The sequence below is a fragment of the Lepidochelys kempii genome, chromosome 14 (genome assembly GCF_965140285.1).
Source record: "Lepidochelys kempii isolate rLepKem1 chromosome 14, rLepKem1.hap1, whole genome shotgun sequence".
Lineage (NCBI taxonomy): Eukaryota > Metazoa > Chordata > Testudines > Cheloniidae > Lepidochelys > Lepidochelys kempii.
Genome location: NC_136393.1, coordinates 45,032,309 through 45,058,981, shown reverse-complemented (window position 1 = coordinate 45,058,981; position 26,673 = coordinate 45,032,309). Strand labels below are relative to the sequence as shown.

The window sequence follows — 26,673 nt, the reverse complement described above, 5'->3', positions numbered from 1 at the left end:
TCAGGGCAGGAGCAGTAGCTGCAGCGGCAGCCGGGACCCCCAGGGCTCCAGCGGCGATTTAAAGGGCCCAGGGATCCGCTGTGGTTCCGGTGGCCGGAGCCCTTCACATCACCGGCCTGGGGAAGCTGCCCCGTGCCGGTGCAGTCAGCGGTGTCCCGGGGGGTCCGCCAGACTGGATCAGACCGGCTTACTTTCACCTCTGCCAGTGGTCTAAACAATTATGCCACCCCCACTTCTGCTCTCTCTCCTTTTGCCTTCCCTCGCTCCCCTCTGCAAATCTGGCCCAGTCAGCTCAAACAACCAGAGGTTTTGGGCCAGTAGCCGGTGACCAGAGAGGCGGTGAGAGCAAGGCCTCTGCCAGCCCAATATGGAGAGAAGTTTGCCGCAGACGGGCTGATCAGCCAGCGGCCGGTGCCCGGTCAGTCCTGCAGGGAGGCTGCGAGCGAGACTGAATGCTGACAGGAGAAGTTTGGAGGCGGGATGACCCCTTACTGCTGGGAGAAGCTCCCCGAGCCCAGGGGCGGTTGGGCCCCCAGGGGGCAGGGGGCTGGATTACTGTGGGTTGATCGCTAGGACCCAGGAGCGGCTGGGGGGCGGCTTTGGGGGGAGCGATCGCGGGGCTCAGGCCCGGCCCAGGAAGTGACTCGCAGCCGCTGCGGGGACTCTGGCTCCCGGCGAGATCCCCGAGCCCCGGCGGCTGGTGCTGGGAGCCCGGAGCCCGGGCTGCAGCCGGGAGAGGGGAACCTCCAGCCGGGCCCTGCCCGCTGCTCCCCGGGAGCCTCTCCCAGGGCAGAGCCCCCAGCCCGGCCAGGGCCCCTTCCCGGCCCGGCCCCTGCCCCGGGGGGCCCCGCTCGGGGGGAAGGTAAGAGAGACCCTCCCATCCCCCCCTTGCAGCGGCCCCCCCCCGTCACATCTGGGCTGCAGGGGGAGGAGGATAAAGAGGGGCCGGAGGCGGGTGCAGGGGATGCCGGGGGCAGGCTGGGATGGGGGCAGGGGTGCACGGAAGGGAAGATGGGGCCATGGAGGAGGATCGGGGGACTGTGGGGCTGAGGGGAGCGAGGTCGGGAATGGGGGAGGATGTGAGTGGGGGGCACAGCGAGGGAAAAGGGGGATGTGGGGAGGCGGGCGGAGAGAAGCTCTTCTCAGCTTTGGGAGCGATCAGGGGACTAACCCCTCAGGGTGCAGAAGCTACAAGGGAAAAACCCAGCCCCCCACCACCACCCGGCTCTGAGTGTGTTATTGTCAGACACCCCTGTGGTGGTGGGGTCTGTGTGCCCTGAGTGTTGGGGGCTGCCCAGGGCCGTGGTCTGATTTCCCTGTAGGGTTCAGATCTCAGCCACACCAGAGTCAGACCGGAGTCACTGCTGGCTCAGGCAGAGGGGTGTGCGGATGGACCAATGGGATCAGCCTCTTCCTGCCTGTCCCTGGGGGCTGCCGGGGGAGTCCAGGGCAGCTCAATCTTCAGGTGATGCCACCAGAGGGCTCCAGCTACTGGTAAGGGAGAGGGGGTTACACTGCAATGGGGGGAAATCTCCCAAAGTGGCCTTTCCTTTTGCTTCTTTCCTTTTTTTAGCATTTGGCTCAGAGATGCTGTTACTGGGAGGGCCTGAAGAGTCTTGGGGGAATCGGGGAGTGACATGGACAGAAGCCCCTTCTGTAACCTCCCTCTCGCCCCGACAGGCTGAGGAATCAGGTCCACGTTTCACTAAAGATCGGCCAGTCTTCCAGGGGACAGAGAAGGGAAATGCTGTGATGGAGCCAGCTCAGGTAGGGGAGTCTCAGGGAGCTGCTGGGCGGGGGAGGGAGGAGTCAGGGTTTGATAAACCTACTGATTTACTAAGTAGGCCCATTGTGGCAGGGAAAGGGGGAGGGGACATTCCCCCATTTCTCAGGCAGGATATAACCACCTTGGCAGGGCTGGGAACATTTTCCAGGCTCCCCAGTGCTGGAGCCTGACCCCACTTGCCTGGGGCTGCTGTGAAATATGAAGGGAAGCTGTCAGGATTCCTGCACCTGTCCCCGGCTCAGAGCTCTGCTTCCTGTCCCAGTCTGTGGCTGGCAGGCGTGTGGGAAATGAGAAGATCCTGGCGTGCTCCCTGTGCTGGGGCGGACAGGGAGCTCTCACCTTCTCCGCCCCCTGAAGTCTCCTGGCTGCTCTGAGCAGGGTGTGGGTGGGATTTTGCTACTCTGGCCCTCCCAGAGCTTCACGTTTTTTTTTTCCTTTCCCCTGAGCAGTGGGATTGTGGCTGGGGCAGCAGGTGCTGAGTGAGGGACTCTTGGTGTTTCAGATGCCGGTGACTTTCGAGGAGGTGGCTATTTATTTCACCCAGGGGCAGGGGGCTCTGCTGGACCCCACTCAGAGAGCCCTCTACAGGGACGTCATGCAGGAGAACTATGAGACGGTGACCTCGCTGGGTAAGGGATTCCCGTCCCCTCAGTTATTAGAAGCTGTGGGGTCTGCGTGTCTTAATGTGGTCAGATTCTTCCCTGGTCAGTTCCAGCAGAGGCGAATGGGTTCCATAATGCACAGCTGCCATGTGAGAAATACATGCATTTCGGTGCCCTCTCCACTGGGACATGGGAGTCAAAACCCAATGGACATGCTAAACCATCCCCACCCCTCCAGCTTTCAAAGGGGCATAAATCCGCATTGTCTTGTCTGTATTGTTTCTTGGCTGCACAAGCTAGTCAGCAAGGCCCCCAGAGCGCACAGATCCTGGGAACGCCTAGTGAGGGTGTAGTAATAATTCAACTCACCTCCCCAGACAACGTCCTCTGCGCAAGGGGGCTCAGTGACCCTGTTCCCATCCTCTTGGATTCCACGTTCCTCCAGCAGAGCACAGGGACAGGTTCCACTCACGGAACGTCCTTTGTGACAGATCCTCCACCGATGGTCCATGCACCCTGATCTGGACTCATTTCACCTTCTGCACAGGATTTCCCATTCCCAAACCTGAGCTTATCGCCCGGCTGGAACGAGGGGAAGAGCTGTGGGTGTCCGATCTCCAGGATTTCAAGGACAGAAGGCTTCGGAGATGCACCAGCACAGGTGAGGCCTGACAGAGAAACCATCCAGGGAATGAAGGAAAAAGTTGAGAATCCCAAAATACGATGTGAGTAACGCCCTCAGTTCTTCTTCATCTCACCGAGAGCAGGGCTCTGGTCAGCAGATATTGCTCACGCCATTCCACCCTTCCCGTCTCTCCTTTCTTGTAAGTGTTAGGGTAGGATGTGGAGGCAGAATCGAATTGCTCAGTCTTTGTGTTGGCTTTTCCCTCAGTGCTATTCCTCTTTCTCCCCAGCACAATGACTCCTCCCTGGATTGTGTCTTTCCCAGCAGGTGCTGAGCGAGGGAGTGAGAAGAAGGAGGGGAATCATCATGAGGCAGTTCCTGGGGAAGTGGAACTACAGGGGACCTTTTTGGGAAGAGCTGAAGGGAATTTTTCCCATTGCTGGAATCAGGGAGAAGCCTGGAGAAATTGGCACAGGTCAGAAAGGCTTCTGATAAACCAACCCAGGAAGAATGTGGATGAATCTGTGAATGGTGGGGGAGGAGACGAGAATCCCAGAGAGCAGCAGACAAATCCCAAGGAAGAGACACCCTGGCACTGCCTTGAGTGTGGGAAAGGATTCATTGTGAGATCACAACTTGTTACACATCAAACAGTCCAGACAGGAGAGAAACCATTTCAATGCTTGGACAGTGGGGAAAGCTTCAATAAGCGCAGAGATCTTAATGACCATGGGAGAAGTCACACTGTAGACAAGCCCATTCAATGTGTTGAATGCGGGAAATGTTTCAGTTCAAAGTCAGCACTGAATTCACATAAGAAAAGCCACACAGGAGAGAGACCCCACAGGTGCTTGGACTGTGGGAAAAGTTTCAAGCAGAAATCAGACCTTGCTCGTCATCAGGCAATCCACACGGGAGAGAGAGCCCACAAGTGCTTGCACTGTGGGAAAAGTTTCATACGAAGGTCAGCCCTTGTTCAACATGAGGCAATCCACACAGGAGAGAGACCCCACAAGTGCTTGGACTGTGGGAAAAGTTTCATACAAAGGTCACGCCTTGTTCAGCATCAGGCAGTCCACACAGGAGAGAGACCCCACAAGTGCTTGGACTGTGGGGAAAGTTTCATTTGCAAGTCAGATCTTGCTGATCATCAGGCAATCCACACAGGAGAGAGACCCCACAAGTGCTTGGACTGTGGGAAAAGTTTTGTACGAAGGTCACGCCTTGTTCGTCATCAGGCAATCCACACAGGAGAGAGACCCCACAAGTGCTTGGACTGTGGGAAAAGTTTCAAGCGGAAGTCAGACCTTGTAAAACATCGGGCAGTCCACACAGGAGAGAGACCCCACAAGTGCTTGGACTGTGGGAAAAGTTTCATGCAGAGGTCATACCTTGTTAAACATCAGGCAATCCACAAAGGAGAGAGACCCCACAAGTGCTTTGACTGTGGGAAAAGTTTCATGCGGAGGTCAAACCTTGTTCATCATCAGGCAATCCACACAGGAGAGAGACCCCACAAGTGCTTGGACTGTGGGAAAAGTTTCATTCAGAGGTCACACCTTGTTCATCATCAGGCAATCCACACAGGAGAGAGACCCCACAAGTGCTTGGATTGTGGGAAAAGTTTCATACAAAGGTCATATCTTGTTTATCATCAAGCAATCCACACAGGAGAGAGACCCCACAAGTGCTTGGACTGTGGAAAAAGTTTCATACAGAGATCAGTGCTGGTGAAACATCAGAGAATCCACACAGGAGTGAGACCCTATAAGTGCTTGGACTGTGGGAAAAGTTTCGTACGAAGGTCACGCCTTGTTCGTCATCAGGCAATCCACACAGGAGAGAGACCCCACAAGTGCTTGGATTGTGGAAAAAGTTTCATAACAAAGTCACATCTTGTTCAACATCAGGTAGTCCACACAGAAGAGAGACCCCACAAGTGCTTGGACTGTGGGAAAAGTTTCAAGCAGAGGTCATACCTTGTAAAACATCGGGCAGTGCACACAGGAGAGAGACCCCACAAGTGCTTGGACTGTGGGAAAAGTTTCATACAAAGGTCAGGTCTTGTTTATCATCAAGCAATCCACACAGGAGAGAGACCCCACAAGTGCTTGGACTGTGGAAAAAGTTTCATACAGAGATCAATGCTGGTTCAACATCAGAGAATCCACACAGGAGTGAGACCCTATAAGTGCTTGGACTGTGGGAAAAGTTTCAGACAGAGATCAATGCTGGTGAAACATCAGAGAATCCACACAGGAGTGAGACCCTATAAGTGCTTGGACTGTGGGAAAAGTTTCACATGGAGACCGGCGCTGGTTAAACATCAGAAAATCCACACAGGAGAGTGACTCTATAAGTGCTTGGACTTTGGGAAAAGTTTCAGACAGAGATCATACCCCATTAAAAATGGGAGAATCCACACAGGATGAACGTGGTCCACTCCCAATGACTGATGAGGAGGGGTCAATACCAAGAGAGGGAAAATTGCTTTTGTAGTGAGCCCGCTTCAGGCCCAAATTGTTGGTTTTAAGTTTGCAAATGAATTGTCGCTCTGGAGTTTCTCTCTGAAGTCTGTGTTTGAAGTTTTTTGGTTGAAGGATGGCTACTTTTAAATCTGTTATTGAATGTCCAGGGAGAGTGAAATGTTCTCCTACTGGCTTTTGTGTGTTACCGTTCCTGATGTCGTATTTGTGTCCATTTATTCTTTTACATAGAGACTGTCCGGTTTGGCCAATGTACGTGGCAGAGGGGCATTGCTGGCCCATGATGGCATAGATCACATTGATCGATGTGCACGTGAATGTGCCCCTGATGACATGGCTGATATGGTTAGGTCCTATGATGGTGTTGCTAGAGTGGATATGGGGACAGATTTGGCAATGGGATTTGTTGCAGGGATTGGTTCCTGGGTTAGTGTTTCTGTGGTGTGGTGCTGGTGAGTATTTGCTTCAGATTGGGAGCTGTCTGTAAGCGAGGACTGGCCTGCCTCCCACAGTCTGTGAGAATGAGGAATCGTTTTCCAGGATAGGTTGTAGATCGTTGATGATGTGCTGGAGAGGTTTTAGTTGGGGGCTGTACATGATGGCCAGTGGTGTTCTGTTATTTCCCTTGTTGGGCCAGTCCTGTAGAAGGTGACTTCTGGGTCTCCATCTTGCTTTGTCAGTCTGTTTCCTCACTTCCCCAGGGGAGTATTGTAGTTTTAAGAGTGCTTGATAAAGATCTTGTTAGTGTTTGTCTCTGCTTGAGGGATTGGAGCAAATGCGGTTGTATCTTGGGGCATGGCTGTAGACAATGGATCGTGTGATGTATCTGGATGGAAGCTGGAGGCATGTAGGTAAGTATAGAGGTCAATAGGTTTCCAGTATAGGGTGGTATTTATGTGACCATCACTTATTTGCACTATAGTTTCCAGGATCTCTTGTGTGGACTGGTCCAGGCTGAGGTCGATGCTGGGGTGGAAATTGTTGAAATCCAGGTGGAATTCTTCAAGGGCCTCCTTCCCATGGGTCCATAGGATGAAGATGTCATCAATGTAGCGCAAATAGAGGAGGGGGTGCTAAGGGACGAGAGCTGAGGAAGCATTGTTCTAAGTCAGCCATAAAGATGTTGGCATGCTGTGGGGCCATGCGGGTACTCCTAGCAGTCCCGCTGACTTGAAAGTATAAATTGTCCCCAGATCTGAAATGGTTGAGGGTGAGGACAAAGTCACAAAGCTCAGCCACCAGGTGTGCCGTAGCCTCATCAGGGATAATGTTCCTGACAGCTTGTAGCCCATCCTCATGTGGAATATTGGTGTAAAGAGCTTCTACATCCGTGGTGGCCAGGATGGTGTTTTCAGGAAGCTCACCAATACGTTGTAGTTTCCTCAGGAAGTCGGTGGTGTCTCGAAGATAGCTGGGAGTGCTGGTAGCATAGGGTGTGAGGAGAGAGTCCACATCGCCAGATAATCCTGCTGTAAGAGTGCCGATGCCTGAGATGATGGGGCGTCCAGGATTTTCAGGTTTATGGATCTTGGGTAGCAGATAGAATACCCCTGGTCGGGACTCTAGGGATGTGTCTGTGTAGATTTGTTCCCATAATGTATCAGGGAGTTTCCTGAGCAGTTGGTATAGTTTCTTTTGGTACTCCTCAGTGGGATCGGAGGACAGTGGCCTTTAGAATGTGGTAGAATCCTAGAATATGAGGGTTGGAAGGGACCTCAGGAGGTCATCTAGTCCAACCCCCTGCTCAAAGCAGGACCGATCCCCAATTAAATCGTCCCAGCCAGGGCTTTGTCAAGCCTGACCTTAAAAACTTCTAAGGAAGGAGATTCCACTACCTCCCTAGGTAACGCATTCCAGTGTTTCACCACACTCCTAGTGAAAAAGTTTTTCCTAATATCCAACCTAAACCTCCCCCTCTGCAACCTGAGACCATTACTCCTTGTCCTGTCATCCACTACCACTGAGAATAGTCTAGATCCATCCTCTTTGGAACCACCTTTCAGGCAGTTGAAAGCAGCTATCAAATCTCCCCTCATTCTTCTCTTCTGTAAACTAAATAATCCCAGATCCCTCAGCCTCTCCTCGTAAGTCATGTGTTCCAGTCCCCTAATAATTTTTGTTGCCCTCCGCTGGACACCAATATCCACATCTCCAATATTTCCACATCCTTCTTGTAGTGTGGGCCCCAAAACTGGACACAGTACTCCAGATGAGGCCTCACCAATGTCGAATAGAGGGGAACAATCACGTCCCTCGATCTGCTGCCAATGCCCCTACTTATTCATCCCAAAATGCCATTGGCCTTCTTGGCTACAAGGGCACACTGTTGACTCATATCCAGCTTCTCATCCACTGTAACCCCTAGGTCCTTTTCTGCAGAACTGCTGCCTAGCCATTTGGTCCCTAGTCTGTAGCACTGCATTGCATTGTTCCGTCCTAAGTGCAGGACTCTGCACTTGTCCTTTTTGAACCTCATCAGATTTCTTTTGGCCCAATCCTCCAATTTGTCTAGGTCCCTCTGTATCCTATCGCTACCCTCCAGCGTGTCTACCTTTCCTCCCAGTTTAGTGTCGTCTGCAAACTTGCTGAGGGTGCAATCCACACCATCCTGCAGGTTATTTATGAAGATATTGAAGAAAACCGGCCCCAGGACCGACCCTTGGGGCACTCCGCTTGATACTGGCTGCCAACTAGACATGGAGCCATTGATCACTACCCGTTGAGCCCAACAATCTAGCCAATTTTCTACCCACCTTATAGTGCATTCGTCCAGCCCATAGTTCTTTAACTTGCTGACAAGAAGACTGTGGGAGACAGTGTCAAAAGCTTTACTAAAGCCAAGGAACACCACGTCCACTGCTTTCCCTTCATCCACAGAACCAGTTATCTCGTCACAGGAAAGTTGTAGGGAAGGTGCCTGGCAGCCTCCTGTTCATAATTATTAGGGGAAATTAACCTAGTTAGCATATGTGACTCCATTTAGGGTTTCCTCTCGGCCATTAACTAGAAGCGAGCACACCACGTAGCAAGGAAGGAAGGAAGGATCCTTCAGGGTGGACAGCTGGACAGTTTCAAGAGAAGGGAAACAAAGGAGACAGGAACCAGCCGACATGCCTGAAATAGCTGCTAATTTAGCGTTTTTGCAGGGGGAAGGTGGCTGCAGGGGATTGGTGATAGATAAGGAGAAGGCCTGTTTGTTGGGTTATGCGCCCCGAGGCACACAGGCAGGATGTTTTGCCAACAGTATATAATCTTTGTGTAACCTGTAATCGGGGTCCCGTTCAGCTTAAGAGAACGGTACCACGCTTGAGCGTAATAAACCTACAAACTCTGAGACACTCTGCAGTCTGTCTTTATTTGGTTGCCTCAGCCTAGAAACGAAGTGTAAGTGTCCTAACTGGAATAATTCGTAACAGTTGCTGTAAAATATGAAGGGAAGCTGTCGGGATTCCTGACCCCATCCCCGGCTCAAAGCTGGACCTGGGCCAAGCCTGGGGAGGGGCTCCTCTCCCTGCCTGCCTCCACGGCCCTCCATAGCCTGCAGTTCAGCTGCGTAGCCTGACGGGAACACAGTTTCTGACCCCCGACCTTCCGTTAGCAGAGTGATTGCTAGTCCCTGAGTTCCCCCTTCGGGGCCAGGTTGTCTCATTCCCAAATAGTCTCGCATTGCTCCAGGCCGTGCTGAAAAGCATTTAGTGTTTGTACATTTTATCCCTTATGGGCCAGAATTAACTAGATGCTAAAAAGGTGGGAGAAGGGACAATAAAATGTGGAGTTTTCGCTTCTGTGCTATTTCAGGGCAACGGGGTGAGTGCGAGAGATTCCCTCCTTCCCCTCTCACTGTCACGCTCCTCTCTCCACACAGCAGCCTCTGTCCCAGCCATGGAAAGTTTAACCTGCCTCCGTTCTATCCCTCCATCTCCCACGGTGTCACGTACCACCCTGTCCCCGGCTCTCCATGCTTAGGAGTCACAGCTTTGATGTCTGTGATCTTAGTCAGACTCCTAAGGGAGGGACTCACCATCTACTAAGTAGCACTCGCTAGGCAAGGGTCATGGGTTCCAAAACTCTGTGAATGGAGAGAGGCTGGGGATAAGTATTAATACTTGGTGGTATGGGCTCCTTTGTGAGGGCCTTACATGCTAATTGCACTTCCTCCTCGCTCCACTGGGGAATATCAGAGCTCATTTTGATTCCATTAGGAGTCTAGTTCCAGGCCGCTGAGCTCACTTGGGGCTCATGGTGCACCAGCCCTGAGGCTCCCCTACTACAGGCTGAATTCACCAAAGAGCTGAACTGACTAAAAGCTGAAATCGCTGAGCGTTGTGTTAAGTAGTGGAGGAGCCTGACGATCTATTGTGGAGCAGTTTGCGGGAGTGCCTTGTGGACAGGCTGGTGGAGCAGTTCATAGGACGGCGGGAGCTGCTGGTGGGCCGCAGAGCGGAGCTGAGCGAAGCAGTTCGTGGGGCAGCGAGCGAGCGGAGCGGAGGCCTATGGAGCTGTGGGGTGCTCAGCTTCAGATCATGTAAGGTGCCTCTTACCCCCGCCCCCATCTCCACCCAGGTTGGGAGGTAAAGCTCTGCAGATAAACTTTCGAACTCTGGAGCTGCCCTGACCAGGGACAGAGACTTTTGGGTCATTGGGCTTTTGGGACTTTGGGTGATTCGGGGTTGCTGGACTCAAGAACCAAAGGGAAAAGGGCATGCCCCAATTTGCTTGGGGTGGGTTTTTTTGCTCATGGGTTGTGTTACGAATCCTGTTGGTGGTGTTTCCCCAACATAATGCCACATTGTTTCTCTCTGTTATTAAAAGGCTTTTTGCTACACTCAGACTATGTGCTTGCCAGAGGGGAAGTATTGCCTCTTGGAGGCGCCCAGCGGGGGTGGTATATATTTGTCCCAGGTCACTGGGTGGGGGCTCGAGCCGGTTTGCATTGTGTTATTGGAATGGATCCCCTAGATACTGAACCCGGCCCTTGTTGCTGCCAACTCTGACGGGCCAAGGGTTACATGAGTCTAACCCACCTGCCCCCTGGTTCCTTCCTCCTCCATCGGAAAGCAGAACTTGTCCCTGACGCGTTCCCAGCACTTCTGGCACAGTGGGTGCTGTTAGGGTGGCCACGTGCCCGGTTTTCAACCATGAAGTCCAGTGGAAAAGGGGACCTGACAGTGTCCGATCACATCTACTGACCGGACAGCCAAAGTCGAGTTACTGCGGGTGGGGAGGCACTGGGTCATCACTCCCATCAGAGCCGACTCAGCCGGGGCTGCCTCCTACCTGCACTGGGCAGCTGCAGCTCCCAGCCCCGGCTCCACAGACAAGCCCTTCCTGACCTAGGCAGGGAAGGGGGAAAGAGAAGTGGAGGGCGGGTAGACCCTTGGAGGAAGAGGTGGAGTTGGAGCAGGGCCTTGGAGGGAAGAGGTGGGGCAGGGATGGGACCTTGGGGGGAAGAGGCGGGGCAGGGGAGGTTGCAGCACTCCGACTTGAGTGTCCATTTTTAAAATATTCCCAAATTGGCAACCCAAGTCGCTAGCTGAGAGGTTGTCAAAATTTTTAGCAAATATAGAAATACCCTTTTTCACAGCAGCGGATTTACTAACTACCAATAAAGAAATTAGGATTTTCATGTTTATCGGAGAAAGGGGATTGTTGGCCCCTTACTGAAACTTAATGGGTTGGCCATTAGTTAGGCCGTCTCCTAACACCAAAAGAAAGGGGATTAATAAATTGTATTTGTTCTTAACTCTGTGCAATGATGAAGGAAGCATCCAGAGTGGAGAGAACACCCCACAATGGGGACAGCTGTCCTGAGTGATCACAAGATTGGGGGTCGAGCGCTTCAGGAGCCCTGGGCCCAGCCTTGGGGTTACGGGGGTCCAGAGTGGAAGCGGGCAGGGGGAGGGGTCCTCGAGGTCATGCAGGCCTCTGGGTAAAGGACTCAGATCCTTTTGCTCGCCAGTTCCTCTGGGGCTTGGTAGAAGCCAGAAAAGTTCCCCACACTAGGGGGAGTGTTCCCCCTTCTTACCTCTCTGCATATTGATTGGTTTCTAGTAAAGTTAATTGGGATTATAGGGGCAAGTGTGAGAGCGGGCACCAGCGAGAGCTGCTGGCCACCCTCTGAGGCCACCAAATTTGGTGGTGAGAACCCCTGGGCAAGATGCTCATGATGGTCCCTTGTGACCTTGGAGCCTGTGAGGGTAACAGGAGCCGGGCACAGGGATGCTGATCCTTCGGTGAGTTGATCGCTAGGACCCAGGAGCGGCTGGGGGGCGACTTTGGGGGGAGGATCGCGGGGCTCAGGCCCGGCCCAGGAAGTGACTCGCAGCCGCTTCGGGGACTCTGGCTCCCGGCGAGATCCCCGAGCCCCGGCGGCTGGTGCTGGGAGCCCGGAGCCCGGGCTGCAGCCGGGAGAGGGGAACCTCCAGCCGGGCTCTGCCCGCTGCTCCCCGGGAGCCTCTCCCAGGGCAGAGCCCCCAGCCCGGCCAGGGCCCCTTCCCGGCCCGGCCCCTGCCCCGGGGGGCCCCGCTCGGGGGCAAGGTAAGAGAGACCCTCCCATCCCCCCCTGCAGCGGGGCCCATCCCCGTCACATCTGGGCTGCAGGGGGAGGAGGATAAAGAGGGGCCGGAGGCGGGTGCAGGGGATGCCGGGGGCAGGCTGGGATGGGGGCAGGGGTGCACGGAAGGGAAGATGGGGCAATGGAGGAGCATCGGGGACTGTGGCGCTGAGGGGAGCGAGGTCGGGAATGGGGGAGGATGTGAGTGGGGGGCACAGCGAGGGAAAGGGGGGATGTGGGGAGGCGGGCGGAGAGAAGCTCTTCTCAGCTTTGGGAGTGATCAGGGGACTAACCCCTCAGGGTGCAGAAGCTACACGGAAAAAAACCCAACCCCCCCTCAAACCGCCCCCCCACGACACACACACCCGGCTCTGAGTGTGTTATTGTCAGACACCCCTGTGGTGGTGGGGTCTGTGTGCCCTTGAGTGTTGGGGGCTGCCCAGGGCCCTGGTCTGATTTCCCTGTAGGGTTCAGATCTCAGCTACACCAGAGTCAGACCAGAGTCACTGCTGGCTCAGGCAGGGGGGTGTGCGGATGGGCCAATGGGATCAGCCTCTTCCTGACTGACCGTGGGGGCTGCCGGAGGAGTCTAGGACAGGTCAATCTTCAGGTGATGCCACCAGAGGGCTCCAGGTATTGCTAAGGGAGAGGAATTTACACTGCAATGGATGGAAATCTCCCAAAGTGGCCCTTTTGATTCTTCCCTTTTCTTTAGCATTTGGCTCAGATATGCTGTTACTGGGAGGGTCTGAAGAGTCTGGGGGGAATCGGGGTGTGACAAGGACAGAAGCCCCTTCTGTAACCTCCCTCTCGCCCCGACAGGCTGAGGAATCAGGTCCACGTTTCACTAAAAATCGGCCAGTCTTCCAGAGGAGAGAGAAGGGTAATGGCTGTGTTGGAGCCAGCTCAGGTAGGGGAGTTTCAGGGTGCTGCTGAGCGGGGCAGGGAGGAGTTAGGGTTTGATAAACCTACTGATTTACTAAGTAGGCCCATTGTGGCAGGGAAAGGGGGAGGGGACATTCCCCCATTTCTCAGGCAGGATATAACCACCTCGGCAGGGCTGGGACCATTTTCCAGGCTCCCAGTGCTGGAGCCTGACCCCACTTGCCTGGGGCTGCTGTGAAATACGAAGGGAAGCTGTCAGGATTCCTGCCCCTGTCCCCGGCTCAGAGCTCTGCTTCCTGTCCCAGTCTGTGGCTGGCAGGCGTGTGGGAAATGAGAAGATCCTGGCGTGCTCCGTGTGCTGGGGCGGACAGGGAGCTCTCACCTTCTCCGCCCCCTGAAGCCTCCTGGCTGCTCTGAGCAGGGTGTGGGTGGGATTCTGCTACTCTGGCCCTCCCACAGCTTCACGTTTTTTTTTCCTTTCCCATGAGTAGTGGGATTGTGTCTGGGGCAGCAGGTGCTGAGTGGGGGACTCTTGGTGTTTCAGATGCCGGTGACCTTCGAGGAGGTGGCTATTTATTTCACCCAGGGGCAGAGGGCTCTGCTGGACCCCGCTCAGAGAGCCCTCTACAGGGACGTCATGGAGGAGAACTATGAGACGGTGACCTCGCTGGGTAAGGGATTCCCGTCCCCTCAGTTATTAGAAGCTGTGCGGTCTACGTGTCTTAATGTGGTGAGGTTTTTCCCTGGTCAGTTGGAGCAGAGGCGAATGGGTTCCATAATGCACAGCTGCCATGTGAGAAATACATGCATTTCGGTGCCCTCTCCACTGGGACACGGGAGTCAAAACCCAATGGACAAGCTAAACCATCCCCACCCCTCCAGCTTTCAAAGGGGCATAAATCCGCATTGTCTTGTCTTGTCTGTGTTGTTTCTTGGCTACACATACAATCTCTGTTCATCTCCCTCCTTGGGAATAGCTCCAGGCATGGGGAGGGCTCTGGGCTCTGCAGGTTTAGAAAGAGGTACGCTGAAGTCGAGACCTGTGTGTGGGTCAGCAAGGCCCCCAGAGCGCACAGATCCTGAGAACGCCTAGTGAGGGTGTAGTAATAATTCAACTCACCTCCCCAGACAACGTCCTCTGCGCAAGGGGGCTCAGTGACCCTGTTCCCATCCTCTTGGATTCCACGTTCCTCCAGCAGAGCACAGGGACAGGTTCCACTCACGGAACGTCCTTTGTGACAAATCCTCCACCGATGGTCCATGCACCCTGATCTGGACTCATTTCACCTTCTGCACAGGATTTCCCATTCCCAAACCTGAGCTTATCGCCCGGCTGGAACGAGGGGAAGAGCTGTGGGTGTCCGATCTCCAGGATTTCAAGGACAGAAGGCTTCGGAGATGCACCAGCACAGGTGAGGCCTGACAGAGAAACCATCCAGGGAATGAAGGAAAAAGTTGAGAATCCCAAAATACGATGTGAGTAACGCCCTCAGTTCTTCTTCATCTCACCGAGAGCAGGGCTCTGGTCAGCAGATATTGCTCACGCCATTCCACCCTTCCCGTCTCTCCTTTCTTGTAAGTGTTAGGGTGGGATGTGGAGGCAGAATGCAATTGCTCAGTCTTTGTGTTGGCTTTTCCCTCAGTGGTATTCCTCTTTCTCCCCAGCACAATGACTCCTCTCTGGATTGTGTCTCTCCCAGCAGGTGCTGAGCGAGCGAGTGAGAAGAAGGAGGGGAATCATCATGAGGCAGTTCCTGGGGAAGTGGAACCACAGGGGACCTTTTTGGGAAGAGCTGAAGGGAATTTTTCCCCTTGCTGGAATCAGGGAGAAGCCTGGGGAAATTGGCACAGGTCAGAGAGGCTTCTGATAAACCAACCCAGGAAGAAAGTGGATGAATCTGTGAATGGTGGGGGAGGAGACGAGAATCCCAGAGAGCAGCAGACAAATCCCAAGGAAGAGACACCCTGGCACTGCCTTGAGTGTGGGAAAGGATTCATTGTGAGATCACAACTTGTTACACATCAAACAGTCCATACGGGAGAGAAACCATTTCCATGCTTGGACAGTGGGGAAAGCTTCAATAAGCACAGAGATCTTAATGACCATGGGAGAAGTCACACTGTAGACAAGCCCATTCAATGCGTTGAATGCAGGAAATGTTTCAGTTCAAAGTCAGCACTAAATTCACATGAGAAAAGCCACACAGGAGAGAGACCCCACAGGTGCTTGGTCTGTGGGAAAAGTTTCAAGCAGAAATCAGACCTTGTTCGTCATCAGGCTATCCACACGGGAGAGAGACCCCACAAGTGGTTGGATTGTGGGAAAAGTTTCATAACAAAGTCACACCTTGTTCAACATCAGGCAATCCACACAGGAGAGAGACCCCACAAGTGCTTGGATTGTGGGAAAAGTTTCATACAAAGGTCACACCTTGTTCAACATCAGGTAGTCCACACAGAAGAGAGACCCCACACGTGCTTGGACTGTGGGAAAAGTTTCAAGCAGAGGTCATACCTTGTAAAACATCGGGCAGTCCACACAGGAGAGAGACCCCACAAGTGCTTGGACTGTGGGAAAAGTTTCAAGGAGAGGTCATACTTTGTAAAACATCGGGCAGTCCACACAGGGGAGAGACCCCACAAGTGCTTTGACTGTGGGAAAAGTTTCATAACAAAGTCACACCTTGTTCAACATCAGGTAGTCCACACAGAAGAGAGACCCCACAAGTGCTTGGACTGTGGGAAAAGTTTCATTCATAGGTCACACCTTGTTCATCATCAGGCAATCCACACAGGAGAGAGACCCCACAAGTGCTTGGACTGTGGGAAAAGTTTCATACAAAGGTCATATCTTGTTTATCATCAAGCAATCCACACAGGAGAGAGACCCCACAAGTGCTTGGACTGTGGAAAAAGTTTCATACAGAGATCAGTGCTGGTGAAACATCAGAGAATCCACACACGAGTGAGACCCTATAAGTGCTTGGACTGTGGGAAAAGTTTCGTACGAAGGTTACGCCTTGTTCGTCATCAGGCAATCCACACAGGAGAGAGACCCCACAAGTGCTTGGATTGTGGGAAAAGTTTCATAAGAAAGTCACACCTTGTTCAACATCAGGTAGTCCACACAGAAGAGAGACCCCACAAGTGCTTGGACTGTGGGAAAAGTTTCAAGCAGAGGTCATACCTTGTAAAACATCGGGCAGTCCACACAGGAGAGAGACCCCACAAGTGCTTGGACTGTGGGAAAAGTTTCATACAAAGGTCAGGTCTTGTTTATCATCAAGCAATCCACACAGGAGAGAGACCCCACAAGTGCTTGGACTGTGGAAAAAGTTTCATACAGAGATCAATGCTGGTGAAACATCAGAGAATCCACACAGGAGTGAGACCCTATAAGTGCTTGGACTGTGGGAAAAGTTTCACATGGAGACCGGCGCTGGTTAAACATCAGAGAATCCACACAGGAGTGAGACCCTATAAGTGCTTGGACTGTGGGAAAAGTTTCACATGGAGACCGGTGCTGGTTCAACATCAGGGAATCCATACAGGAGTGAGACCCTATAAGTGCTTGGACTGTGGGAAAAGTTTCACATGGAGACCGGCGCTGCTTAAACATCAGAAAATCCACACAGGAGAGTGACTCTATAAGTGCTTGGACTGTGGGAAAAGTTTCAGACAGAGATCATACCCCATTAAAAATGGGAGAATCCACACAGGATGAACGTGGTCCACTCCCAATGACTGATGAGGAGGGGTCAATACCAAGAGAGGGAAAATTGCTTTTGTAGTGAGCCTGCTTCAGGCCCAAATTGTTGGTTTTAAGTTTGCAAATGAATTGTCGCTCTGGAGTTTCTCTCTGAAGTCTGTGTTTGAAGTTTTTTGGTTGAAGGATGGCTACTTTTAAATCTGTTATTGAATGTCCAGGGAGACTGAAATGTTCTCCTACTGGCTTTTGTATGTTACCGTTCCTGATGTCGTATTTGTGTCCATTTATTCTTTTACATAGAGACTGTCCGGTTTGGCCAATGTACGTGGCAGAGGGGCATTGCTGGCCCATGATGGCATAGATCACATTGATCGATGTGCACGTGAATGTGCCCCTGATGACATGGCTGATATGGTTAGGTCCTATGATGGTGTTGCTAGAGTGGATATGGGGACAGATTTGGCAATGGAATTTTTTGCAGGGATTGGTTCCTGGGTTAGTGTTTCTGTGGTGTGGTGCTGGTGAGTATTTGCTTCAGATTGGGAGCTGTCTGTAAGCGAGGACTGGCCTGCCTCCCATGGTCTGTGAGAACGAGGAATCGTTTTCCAGGATAGGTTGTACATCGTTGATGATGTGCTGGAGAGGTTTTAGTTGGGGCTGTACATGATGGCCAATGGTGTTCTGTTATTTCCCTTGTTGGGCCTGTCTTGTAGAAGGTGACTTCTGGGTCTCCATCTTGCTTTGTCAGTCTGTTTCCTCACTTCCCCAGGTGAGTTTTGTAGTTTTAAGAATGCTTGATAAAGATCTTGTAGATGTTTGTCTCTGCCTGAGGGATTGGAGCAAATGCGGTTGTATCTTGGGGCATGGCTGTAGACAATGGATCGTGTGATGTGTCCTGGATGGAAGCTGGAGGCATGTAGGTAAGTATAGAGGTCAGTAGGTTTCCAGTATAGGGAGGTATTTATGTGACCATCACGAATTTGTACTGTAGTGTCCAGGATCTCTTGTGTGGACTGGTGCAGGCTGAGGTCGATGCTGGGGTGGAAATTGTTGAAATCCTGGCAGAATTCTTCAAGGGCCTCCTTCCCATGGGTCCATATGGTGAAGATGTCATCAATGTAGCGTAAATAGAGGAGGGGGTGCTAGGGGACGAGAGCTGAGGAAGCTTTGTTCTAAGTCAGCCATAAAGATGTTGGCATGCTGTGGGGCCATGCGGGTACTCCTAGCAGTCCCGCTGACTTGAAAGTATAAATTGTCCCCAGATCTGAAATGGTTGTGGGTGAGGACAAAGTCACAAAGCTCAGCCACCAGGTGTGCCGTGGCCTCATCAGGGATAATGTTCCTGACAGCTTGTAGCCCATCATTGTGTGGAATATTGGTGTAAGATCACCAATAGGTTGTAGTTTCCTCAGGAAGTCGGTGGTGTCTCGAAGATAGGTGGGAGTGCTGTTAGCATAGGGTCTGAGGAGAGAGTCCACATCGCCAGATAATCCTGCTGTAAGAATGCCGATGGCTGAGACGATGGGGCGTCCAGGATTTCCAGGTTTATGCATCTTAGGTAGCAGATAGAATACCCCTGGTCGGGACTGTAGGGGCGTGTCTGTGTAGATTTGTTCCCGTGCTGTAGCAGGGAGTTTCTTGAGCAGCATAGTTTCTTTTGATACTCCTCAGTGGGATTGGAGGACAGTGGCCTGTAGAATGTGGTGTTGGAAGGTTTCCTGGCAGCCTCCTGTTCATAATCCAGCCTGTTCATGATGACTACAGCACCTCCTTTGTCAGCCCCTTTGATTAGAATGTCAGGGGTGTTTCTGAGCCTGTGGATGGCATTGTGTTCTGTATGGCTGAGGTTATGGGTTGTGCGGACAATTTCTCAGGCCTAAACTTGATCTATAGAGAGGAAAGCTTATTATATGGAAATGCTGTAACGCAAGAAACCTACAGGCCTGTGTCCTGTATGACTTAGGCCAGCATAGTAAAGTGCAGTTGGCCTGTGTCTGTTGACACAGATAATCAGTTAAGCCACTTTGGGTATGTGGGAAGGGGCTGGAAGGGGGACTGAGGGGGACCAAGCAGTGTCCGAAAGATCCCCAACTGTATGTTATTGCACCAGCCAGCTCTGTAAAAACCCCCAGCTGTAATATTGTGCTAGGTAACTGCAGATTTTGTTCACGCTGATAAACAACTTTGCTGTACTAATATGGAGTTGTTTTCCTATATTCCTTATAAGGCATTATTAATGAGGCTTGAGTGTTTTTGTTGTTTATTGATTTTATGTACAATATGGGGAGTGGGTTAATTTTTTATGTTTTTGTTTTTAAAGACTGTTGGTGTGCAAATTGTAATACCAATTTTTTTAATTGAAAGATTTGGCCAATGAAATTTTTTTTTGTTTTACTTAAGCAAATGTATTAGACTTTAGTATATTATATTTTTTTGATATTAAACACTTTGTATTTTAAGTTGAATAAAACAAACATTTGCCTTTTGATTTAACTTTTTTATTTGATTTTGAACTAGACTGTTTTATGAAAATATTACACATAACAATTTTGGCCCAGCCAATGAGAGGAGGGCTTGCAGAGAGAGCCAATGGAAAGAAGACTTGATGGAGCAGCCAAGAAGGGCCAGTGAGAGCCATATAAAAAGGACTGTTCAGGAGAGCAGGGAGCAGTCTCTTTCTCCAGCCTGAGGGAAAAGGACTAGCTGTCTATAAAGGGAAGTGTGAGGGGAAGAGCAGTGCGGGGTGGGGTCAGGAGAGCAAGTGGACCTCCAGCCTGACTGCCCGCCAGACTGAAGCCCGGATAGGGGGCAGCGAAGGTGCTGGGGCTATGGGAAAGTGGCCCAGGGATAAAGAGGTAAGCACGAGAACTTGGAGGAGAGGCAGTAAGTGCTGGCCCTAGAGGGTCCTGGGAGTGGAGCCCAGAAAAGCAAGTGGGTCTGTCCCACTTGCTGCAAAAGAGTGGCCCATCCAAGAACTGCAGTTTGCCCCTGAGGGAAGGGCTAGACTAGGGGCTGCAGTCTGTCACCACAGCAAGAAGCTGGGAGCAAGGACAAAGGACTGCTGTGTCCCCTGTATGACGTGATCTGATTAAAATATGAACATATAGATCATTTTTGCAACCACTGTTCTATGTTTGCAACAAACCTGTGCAAAAGTGGTCTTGGGAGGTGCCTAGGGAAACAATATCAATACCTGGGTATGATTATGCTATTGGTATGCATGTGTTATTTTTGTATTTGAAATCATGAGTATTGGCTACATGTATTTCTATGAGTTTAATTCTGAATAGGACCAGTGAAGCAGTTGGCCAGCATATTGCGAAGGGACTATTCAAATTGAGTGGCCCATCAAGAAGTACATGGCTGACAATGGGCCTTTGGAGACCCCAATCCACATCTGATGAGCCTTAGAATCATAGAATCCCAGGGTTGGAAGGGACCTCAGGAGGTCAACCCTGCTCAAAGTAGGGCCAATCCCCAATTTTTGCCGCAGATCCCAAATGGCTCCTCAAGCATTGAACTCACAACCCTGGGTTTAGCAAGCCAATGCACAAACCACTGAGCTGTCCCTTCCCAGCCTTCCTGGGAACATTTAAACTCACCTGTGGGCAATGGCTTCTACCTGTAAAGAACTGAGTCATGGAGGGGTGATTTGCCCATGTGCTGGCTCATGTGACTGGACACCATCTTGTTACTGTTCTTTTCCACAGTAAGAACAATGGGATTCCCTCCACATGGCAAAAGAAGATATAAAAGGCCCTGGAAACATCTCCATCTTGCCTCTTTCCTCCTCCAGCTTCTCTGCTGCTCAAACCTCTGGACTATGCACTTATCCCAAGGGGAGTGTTCCAACCAGGGAACAGAGGTCCTTCTAATGATTTGGAAGTAACCAGAAACTTGACTTAAGCCAGCAGTTTATTCCATCACTGCTATAAGCCTGAATCAAGAGTTTTGTGATTATTGTATGTATTTGAGTCCTTGGACCAATTTTAACTCTTACCTTTCTTTTTATTAATAAACCTTTACATTTTAGATACTAAAGGATTAGCAACCGCATGATTTCTGAGTAAGATCTGATTTGTCTATTGACCTGGGTGTGTAGCTGATCCTTTGGGATCAGGAGAACCTTTAATTGGGGACACATGTTTAAATAACCACTCATCCCGCTGCCCCAGGAAGCAGTGTCCCCCTCCACACACATGCACCTGGGCTGTAGGGGGAGGAGGATAAAGAGGTGCGGGGAGAGTGGAGTGGGGGCAGGAGGCAGGTGCTGGGGATGCAGGGGACAGGCTGGGATGGGGGCAGGGGTGCATTGAAGGGAAGATAGGGGCATCCGGGGGATTGTGAGGCTGAGGGGAGCGAGGCTGGAATGGGGGAAGATGTGAGTGGGTGGCACTGCAAGGGAAAGGGGGGATGTGGGGAGGCAGGAGAGGGGAGTTGCCAAGGCAGCTTCTCCACCCCATCCGACACAAGGCTGGGGAGGAACGGAGAGAAGCTCTTTTCCTCCTGGAACTGGTCAAACCACGTTTGGGAGTGATCGGGGGACTAACCCCACAGGGTGCAGAGGCTAAGAGGCAAAAACCCAACCTATCCCCCCTCCCGCCCACACACACACGGCTCTCAGTGTGTTATTGTCAGACACACCCATGCTGGTGAGGTCTGTGTCTGATAAGTTGTGGAGTCTGCCCACGGCCCTGCTCTGATTTCCCTGCAGGACTCGGATCTCAGCCACACCAGAGTCAGACCGGAGTCACTGCTGGCTCTGGCAGGGGGGACCACGGATGGGCCAATGGGATCAGCCTCTGCCCGCCTGTCCCTGGGAGATGCTGGGGGAGTCCAGGGCAGCTCATTCTCACGTGATGCCACCAGAGGGCTCCTGCTGCTGCTAAGGGAAAAGGGTTTACACTGCAGTGGGGGGCAATCCCCACAAATGGCCCCTTTGGTTCTTCTCTTTTTCTAGCATTTGGCTCTGAGTTCCTGTTACTGGGAGGGTCTAAAGAGCCTGGAGGGAATCTGGGGGTGACATGGACTGAAGCCCCTTCTGTAACCTCGCCCATCGCCCCTGTCGCCCTGACAGGCTGAGGAATCATGTCCATGTTTTGCTCCAGATCATCCTGCCTTCCAGGAGACAGGGAAGGGAAGTGGCTGTAATGGAGCCAGCTCAGGTAGGGGATTTTCAGGGAGCTGCTGGGCGGGGGGGAGGGAGAGGCAGGGAGGAGACAGGGTGTGAGAAACCTGCTGAGTTTCTGAGTAGGCCCATTGGTGGCAGGGGAGGGGAGAGGGGACATTCCCCCATTTCTCATACAGGATATAAACCCCCTCGGCAGGGCTGGGAACATTTTCAAGACTCCCAGTGCTGGAGCCTGACCTTACTGGCCAGAGGCTGCTGTGAAATACGAAGGGAAGCTGTCAGGATTCCTGTCCCGTCCCCAGCTCAAAGCTCTGCTTCCCGTCTCCTCCTGTGGCTGGCAAGTGTGTGGGAAATGAGAAGACCCTGCTCTGCTCCCTGTGCAGGGGCGGACAAGGAGCTCTCACCTTCTCCACCCCCTGAAGCCTCCTGGCTGCTCTGAGCAGGGTGAGGGTGGGATTCTGCTACTCTGACCCTCCCACAGCTTTACAGTTTTTTTTCCTTTCCCGTGACTAGTGGGATTGTATCTGGGGCAGCAAGTGCTGAGTGAGGGACTCTTGGCGTTTCAGATGCCGGTGACCTTCGAGGAGGTGGCTATTTATTTCACCCAGGGGCAGGGGGCTCTGCTGGACCCCGCATAGGGAGCCCTTTACAGGAACGTCATGCAGGAGAACTACGAGACGGTGACCTCGCTGGGTAAGGGATTCCTGTCCCCTCAGTTATTAGAAGCCTTGGGACCTGCGTATCTGAATGTGGTCCGGTTCTTTCCCGGTCAGTTAGATCAGAGCCAAATGGGTTCCATAATGCACAGCTGCCATGTGAGAAATACTTGCATCTCCTTGCCCTCTCCAGTGAGACAAGGTTGTCAAAACCCAATGGACAAGCTAAACCATCCCCACCCCTCCAGCATTTAAGGGGCATAAATCCAGCATTGTCCTGTCTTGTTTCTTGGCTGCACATACAATCACTGTTCACTTCCCTTCTTGAGACTAGCTCCATGCATGGGGAGGGCTCTGGGCTCTGCAGGTTTAGGAAGAAGCAGGGTCTTAAGTGCAGACCTGTGTGTGAGTCAGCAAGGCCCCCAGAGCGCACAGATCCTGGGAACGCCTAGTGAGGGTGTAATAATAATTCAACTCACCTCCCCAGACAACTTCATCTGTGGAACGGGGCTCAGTGATAATTTCCCAATCCTCTTGGATTCCACGTTCCTCCAGCAGAGCACAGGGACAGGTTCCCCTCACGGAATGTCCTTAGTAACAAATCCTCCACCAATGCTCCATGCACCCTGATCTGGTCTGATTTCGCCTTCTGCACAGGATTTCCCATTCCCAAACCTGAGCTGATCGCCCAGCTGGAATGAGGGGAAGAGCCGTGGGTGCCCGATCTCCAGGCCTGGAAGGAAGGAAGGCTTCTGAGATGCACCCACACAGGTGAGGACTGACACAGAAACCATGTGGAGAAATAAGAAAAAAGTTGAGAATCCCAAAATGAGGTGTGAGTAATGCCCCCAGTTCTTTCTCATCTCAGCCAGGACAGGGCTGTAGTCAGCAGTTATCGCTCAGGGCATTCCACCCAGCCTCTTAGCTGCAGGAGTTTGCTTCCTAGCTTTCCTGCCTTGTCAGTGTTTGGGTGGGATGTGGAAGCAGAATCCAATTGCTCAGTCTTTGTGTTAGGTTTTCCCTCGGTGCTATTCCTGTTCCTCCCCAGCACAATGACTCCTGTCTGAATTGTGTCTCTCCCAGCAGGTGCTGAGAACAAGTACCGGAATCATCATCAGGAAGTTCCTGGAGAAGTGCAACCACAGGGGACCTTTTTGGGAGGAGCTGAAGGGAATTTTTCCCATTCCTGGGAGCAGGGAGAAGCCTGGGGATATTGGCAGAGGTCAGAGAGGCTTCTGGGAAACCACCCCAGGAACAAAGTGGATGAATCTACTAATGGTGGGGGAGGAGCCAAAGATCCCAGAGCGCAGCAGACAAATCCCAAGGAAGAGACACCCTGGCACTGTCTGCAGTGTGGGAAAGGATTCATTGTGAGATCACAGCTTGTGACACGTCGGACAATCCATACTGGAGAGACACCCCTTCAATGCTTGGACCATGGCAAAAGCTTCAATAAGCTCTCAGATCTTAATAACCATGGGAGAAACCACTATGGAGAGAAACCCTCTCAATACCTCAAATGCGGGAAATGTTTCATTTGGAAGTCACAACTAATTAGACATCAGTTAAGCCACAGAGGAGAAAGACCCCGTAAGTCAGGGGTCTCAAACACGCGGGGTTATTTTCTATGGCCTGCCAGCTCCCCGTGGACCCCCCCCCCCGCCTATCTGCCCTGCCCCCGCACCGCTCCAGGAAGTTGCCCGGACCTGAGGGAGGGAGAGCACAGGGATCCAGTTACCTCCCCCGAAGCTCCCATTGGCCGCGGTTAGTGTTTTGTCTGGACCTGTGTGTTTTCATTGAAGTGTTTGGGGGATAAGAGTTGAGAGAACAAGACTGTGGCCTAATCCGACCCCTTTGTGGGGGGGATGACCCACTAATTATTGAGTTTGTCCAGCAAAGTGAACAGACTGAGCAGTCCAAGATGCAGATTCCCGGGGTGCAAGGCTGGGAGTAGAAAACTGGCTGATGTTGCTGTGTCCTTTAGTAACTTCATAAGTGTCTGGCTAGTCACACTCAGTACAGTGCAGTCAGGAGTGAGTTTGGATGCTAGTGGCTGTGTGTGAGCAGAGCACGGAGGGGTTTGTTGTTCACACAGGGAAGCAGCAGGGTGGATTTGATTTCATCATGGTGTTCTACATAAAAGTGCATTCTTGTTGGTTGTAATAACCTTAATACATATTCTTCACAACTCAGAGCTAAATGTAGGTTTCATTTTTAGAAGGTACACACAATACATTTTTAAACAGTGATTTATTTTGAAAACTTTTCAGATGAGTTTTACAGTTATATCAGACAATGAATGTTTGGTTATTTCATTTCATTTATTTTCATTTGGTTATATCATTGTTTGCTTATTTCATTCGTGTCATGCTGTATTAGGAGGAGAACATCACCAGACAGACATTTAAATTGTTTTATTTAAATAAAAAAACAACAACGTTAAGTATTCTGGATTTTTTTCTTTAACAGCAAAGATATAATATTTTAACAGAAAAGCATATGTCCATCACATCTCACATTTATCTCCAGACATCTTCTCCTTGTCCAGATCTATTCCGCCTCCAACAGTCTTCTATTCATTCAACTTTTTGAAACTTTGCACTTTTGGAGAGAGGTAAGGGATTGACTCTGTGTACACAAATTTGCAGAGGGACAATAGAGGTGAGGTCTGTTATTTCTCACCTCTATATATTAATTTATTTTAAAACATTTTTGCTGTTAACAAGCATGTTACCTCTGGAAACACAAAGCCACAGTCTGAAAACTGGAAAACTAAGCATCTCTGACTGGATCTTCGAGACTAAGCACTGGGTAGATGGATAGATTAGCCTAAATAATCTATACAGAAGCCTATGGAACCCTGTAAAATTGGGTCCTTAATGAATGAACTATAGGAGCTCATGTACAAAACTTTTCTTAAACATTACATGAATATATTGTCTCATACTATAGAATTAGAATCTATAATCCCTATTCCCTGATGAGATACATTATAGCTCAAAGATATCTTAATTAAAACTATCTTTAGATAAGTGTTTTCCTCAAAAAGCATTTTATCAAAAAAATCCAATTTAAATTAAAAAACTGATATATTTGATTTTTATTCACCCTGGGAAGCAGAATGAAAGATGCCCTGGGATGGAGAATTAAGCAGTTCAACAATCCAGATTGTACCCTGGGGTATACCTCACACCCCCTGACTTCTGGGACCCAGCATGGCACCATTGAGCTTTCATCACCCTGATCTTGAAAGACAAGCTAAGCAGGGCAAACCAGAGAAGGGGAGCCAGCCGACATCCTCAATTCCACCGACTTTGATTTTGGCTAAATCCTGAACTTCCCCAGGCATGTGAAACATGAGGTTCTGCTGCCAGCCTTCCCCACATGCATCTGTTTCCTTCCCAATGGTCAGGGGTGAAAGTAACTTAAAGGACTTAGCGGTATGCCAGAATCCTGAGCAGGGGGCGGGGCCTCAACTGGAATTGGCGGGGTCTTTAAATCCCTGGGCCCTTTAAATTGAGATTTAAAGGGCCCAGGACTCCGGCTGCTGCAGTAGCAGGGACTGGGAGCCCCAGGCTCTTTAAATCATGGCAGGAGCAGTAGCTGCAGCAGTGGCCTGGAGCCCTGGGGCTCCGGCATCAATGTAAAGGGCCCAGGGCTCCGCTGCAGTAGCGGTGGCCAGAGCCCCTGGCCCTTTAAATCAATGCCCGAGCCCCACTGCCAGAGCCCTGGATTTCAGGCAGTGATTTAAAGGGCCCAGAGCTCCAGCCACTGCCAGGAGCCTCAAGCCCTTTAAACCGCTGGCCCAGGGAAGCTGCCCCGTGCCGGTGCGGCCAGTGTACCAGCTCTTGCCAGTATGCCAGACCAGCCTGGCTTATTTTCACCTCTGCCAGTGGGCTAAACTATTATGCCACCCCCAAGTTCTGCTCTCTCTCCTTTTGCCTTCTCTCTCTCTCCCCTACAAATCTGGCCCAGCCAGCTGAGACACCCAGATGTTTTTCACCAGTGCCAGTAGCCTGTGACCAGAGGGGCGGGTTAGAGCAAGGCCTTAGCCAGCCCAGTGCAGAGAGAAGTTTGTCACAGACGGGCTGATCAGGTTTTATCCTACAGGGAGGCTGCAAGCAAGGCTGAACGGTGACAGGAGAAGTTTCTACAGAGGACTGGGAGAAGCTGCAGGAGCCCGGGGAGATGGGTCCCCAGGGGGCAGGGTCTGGGGCAGGAGGCTGCAGCGCGGTGGGTT

At 51.5% G+C, this 26,673-nt stretch overlaps 1 protein-coding gene across 1 annotated transcript; it reads left to right on the top strand.

The window, feature by feature from the left end:
* The first annotated feature begins 480 nt into the window (after window positions 1-480).
* LOC140897513 (uncharacterized) lies at window positions 481-20,437 on the top strand. The gene is given in 4 exon segments (XM_073310232.1): window positions 481-523; window positions 2,936-3,049; window positions 3,338-5,254; window positions 15,295-20,437. Coding segments are annotated over 4 exon segments (3,441 nt in total). The 3' UTR covers window positions 16,662-20,437.
* Window positions 20,438-26,673: the final 6,236 nt, after the last annotated feature.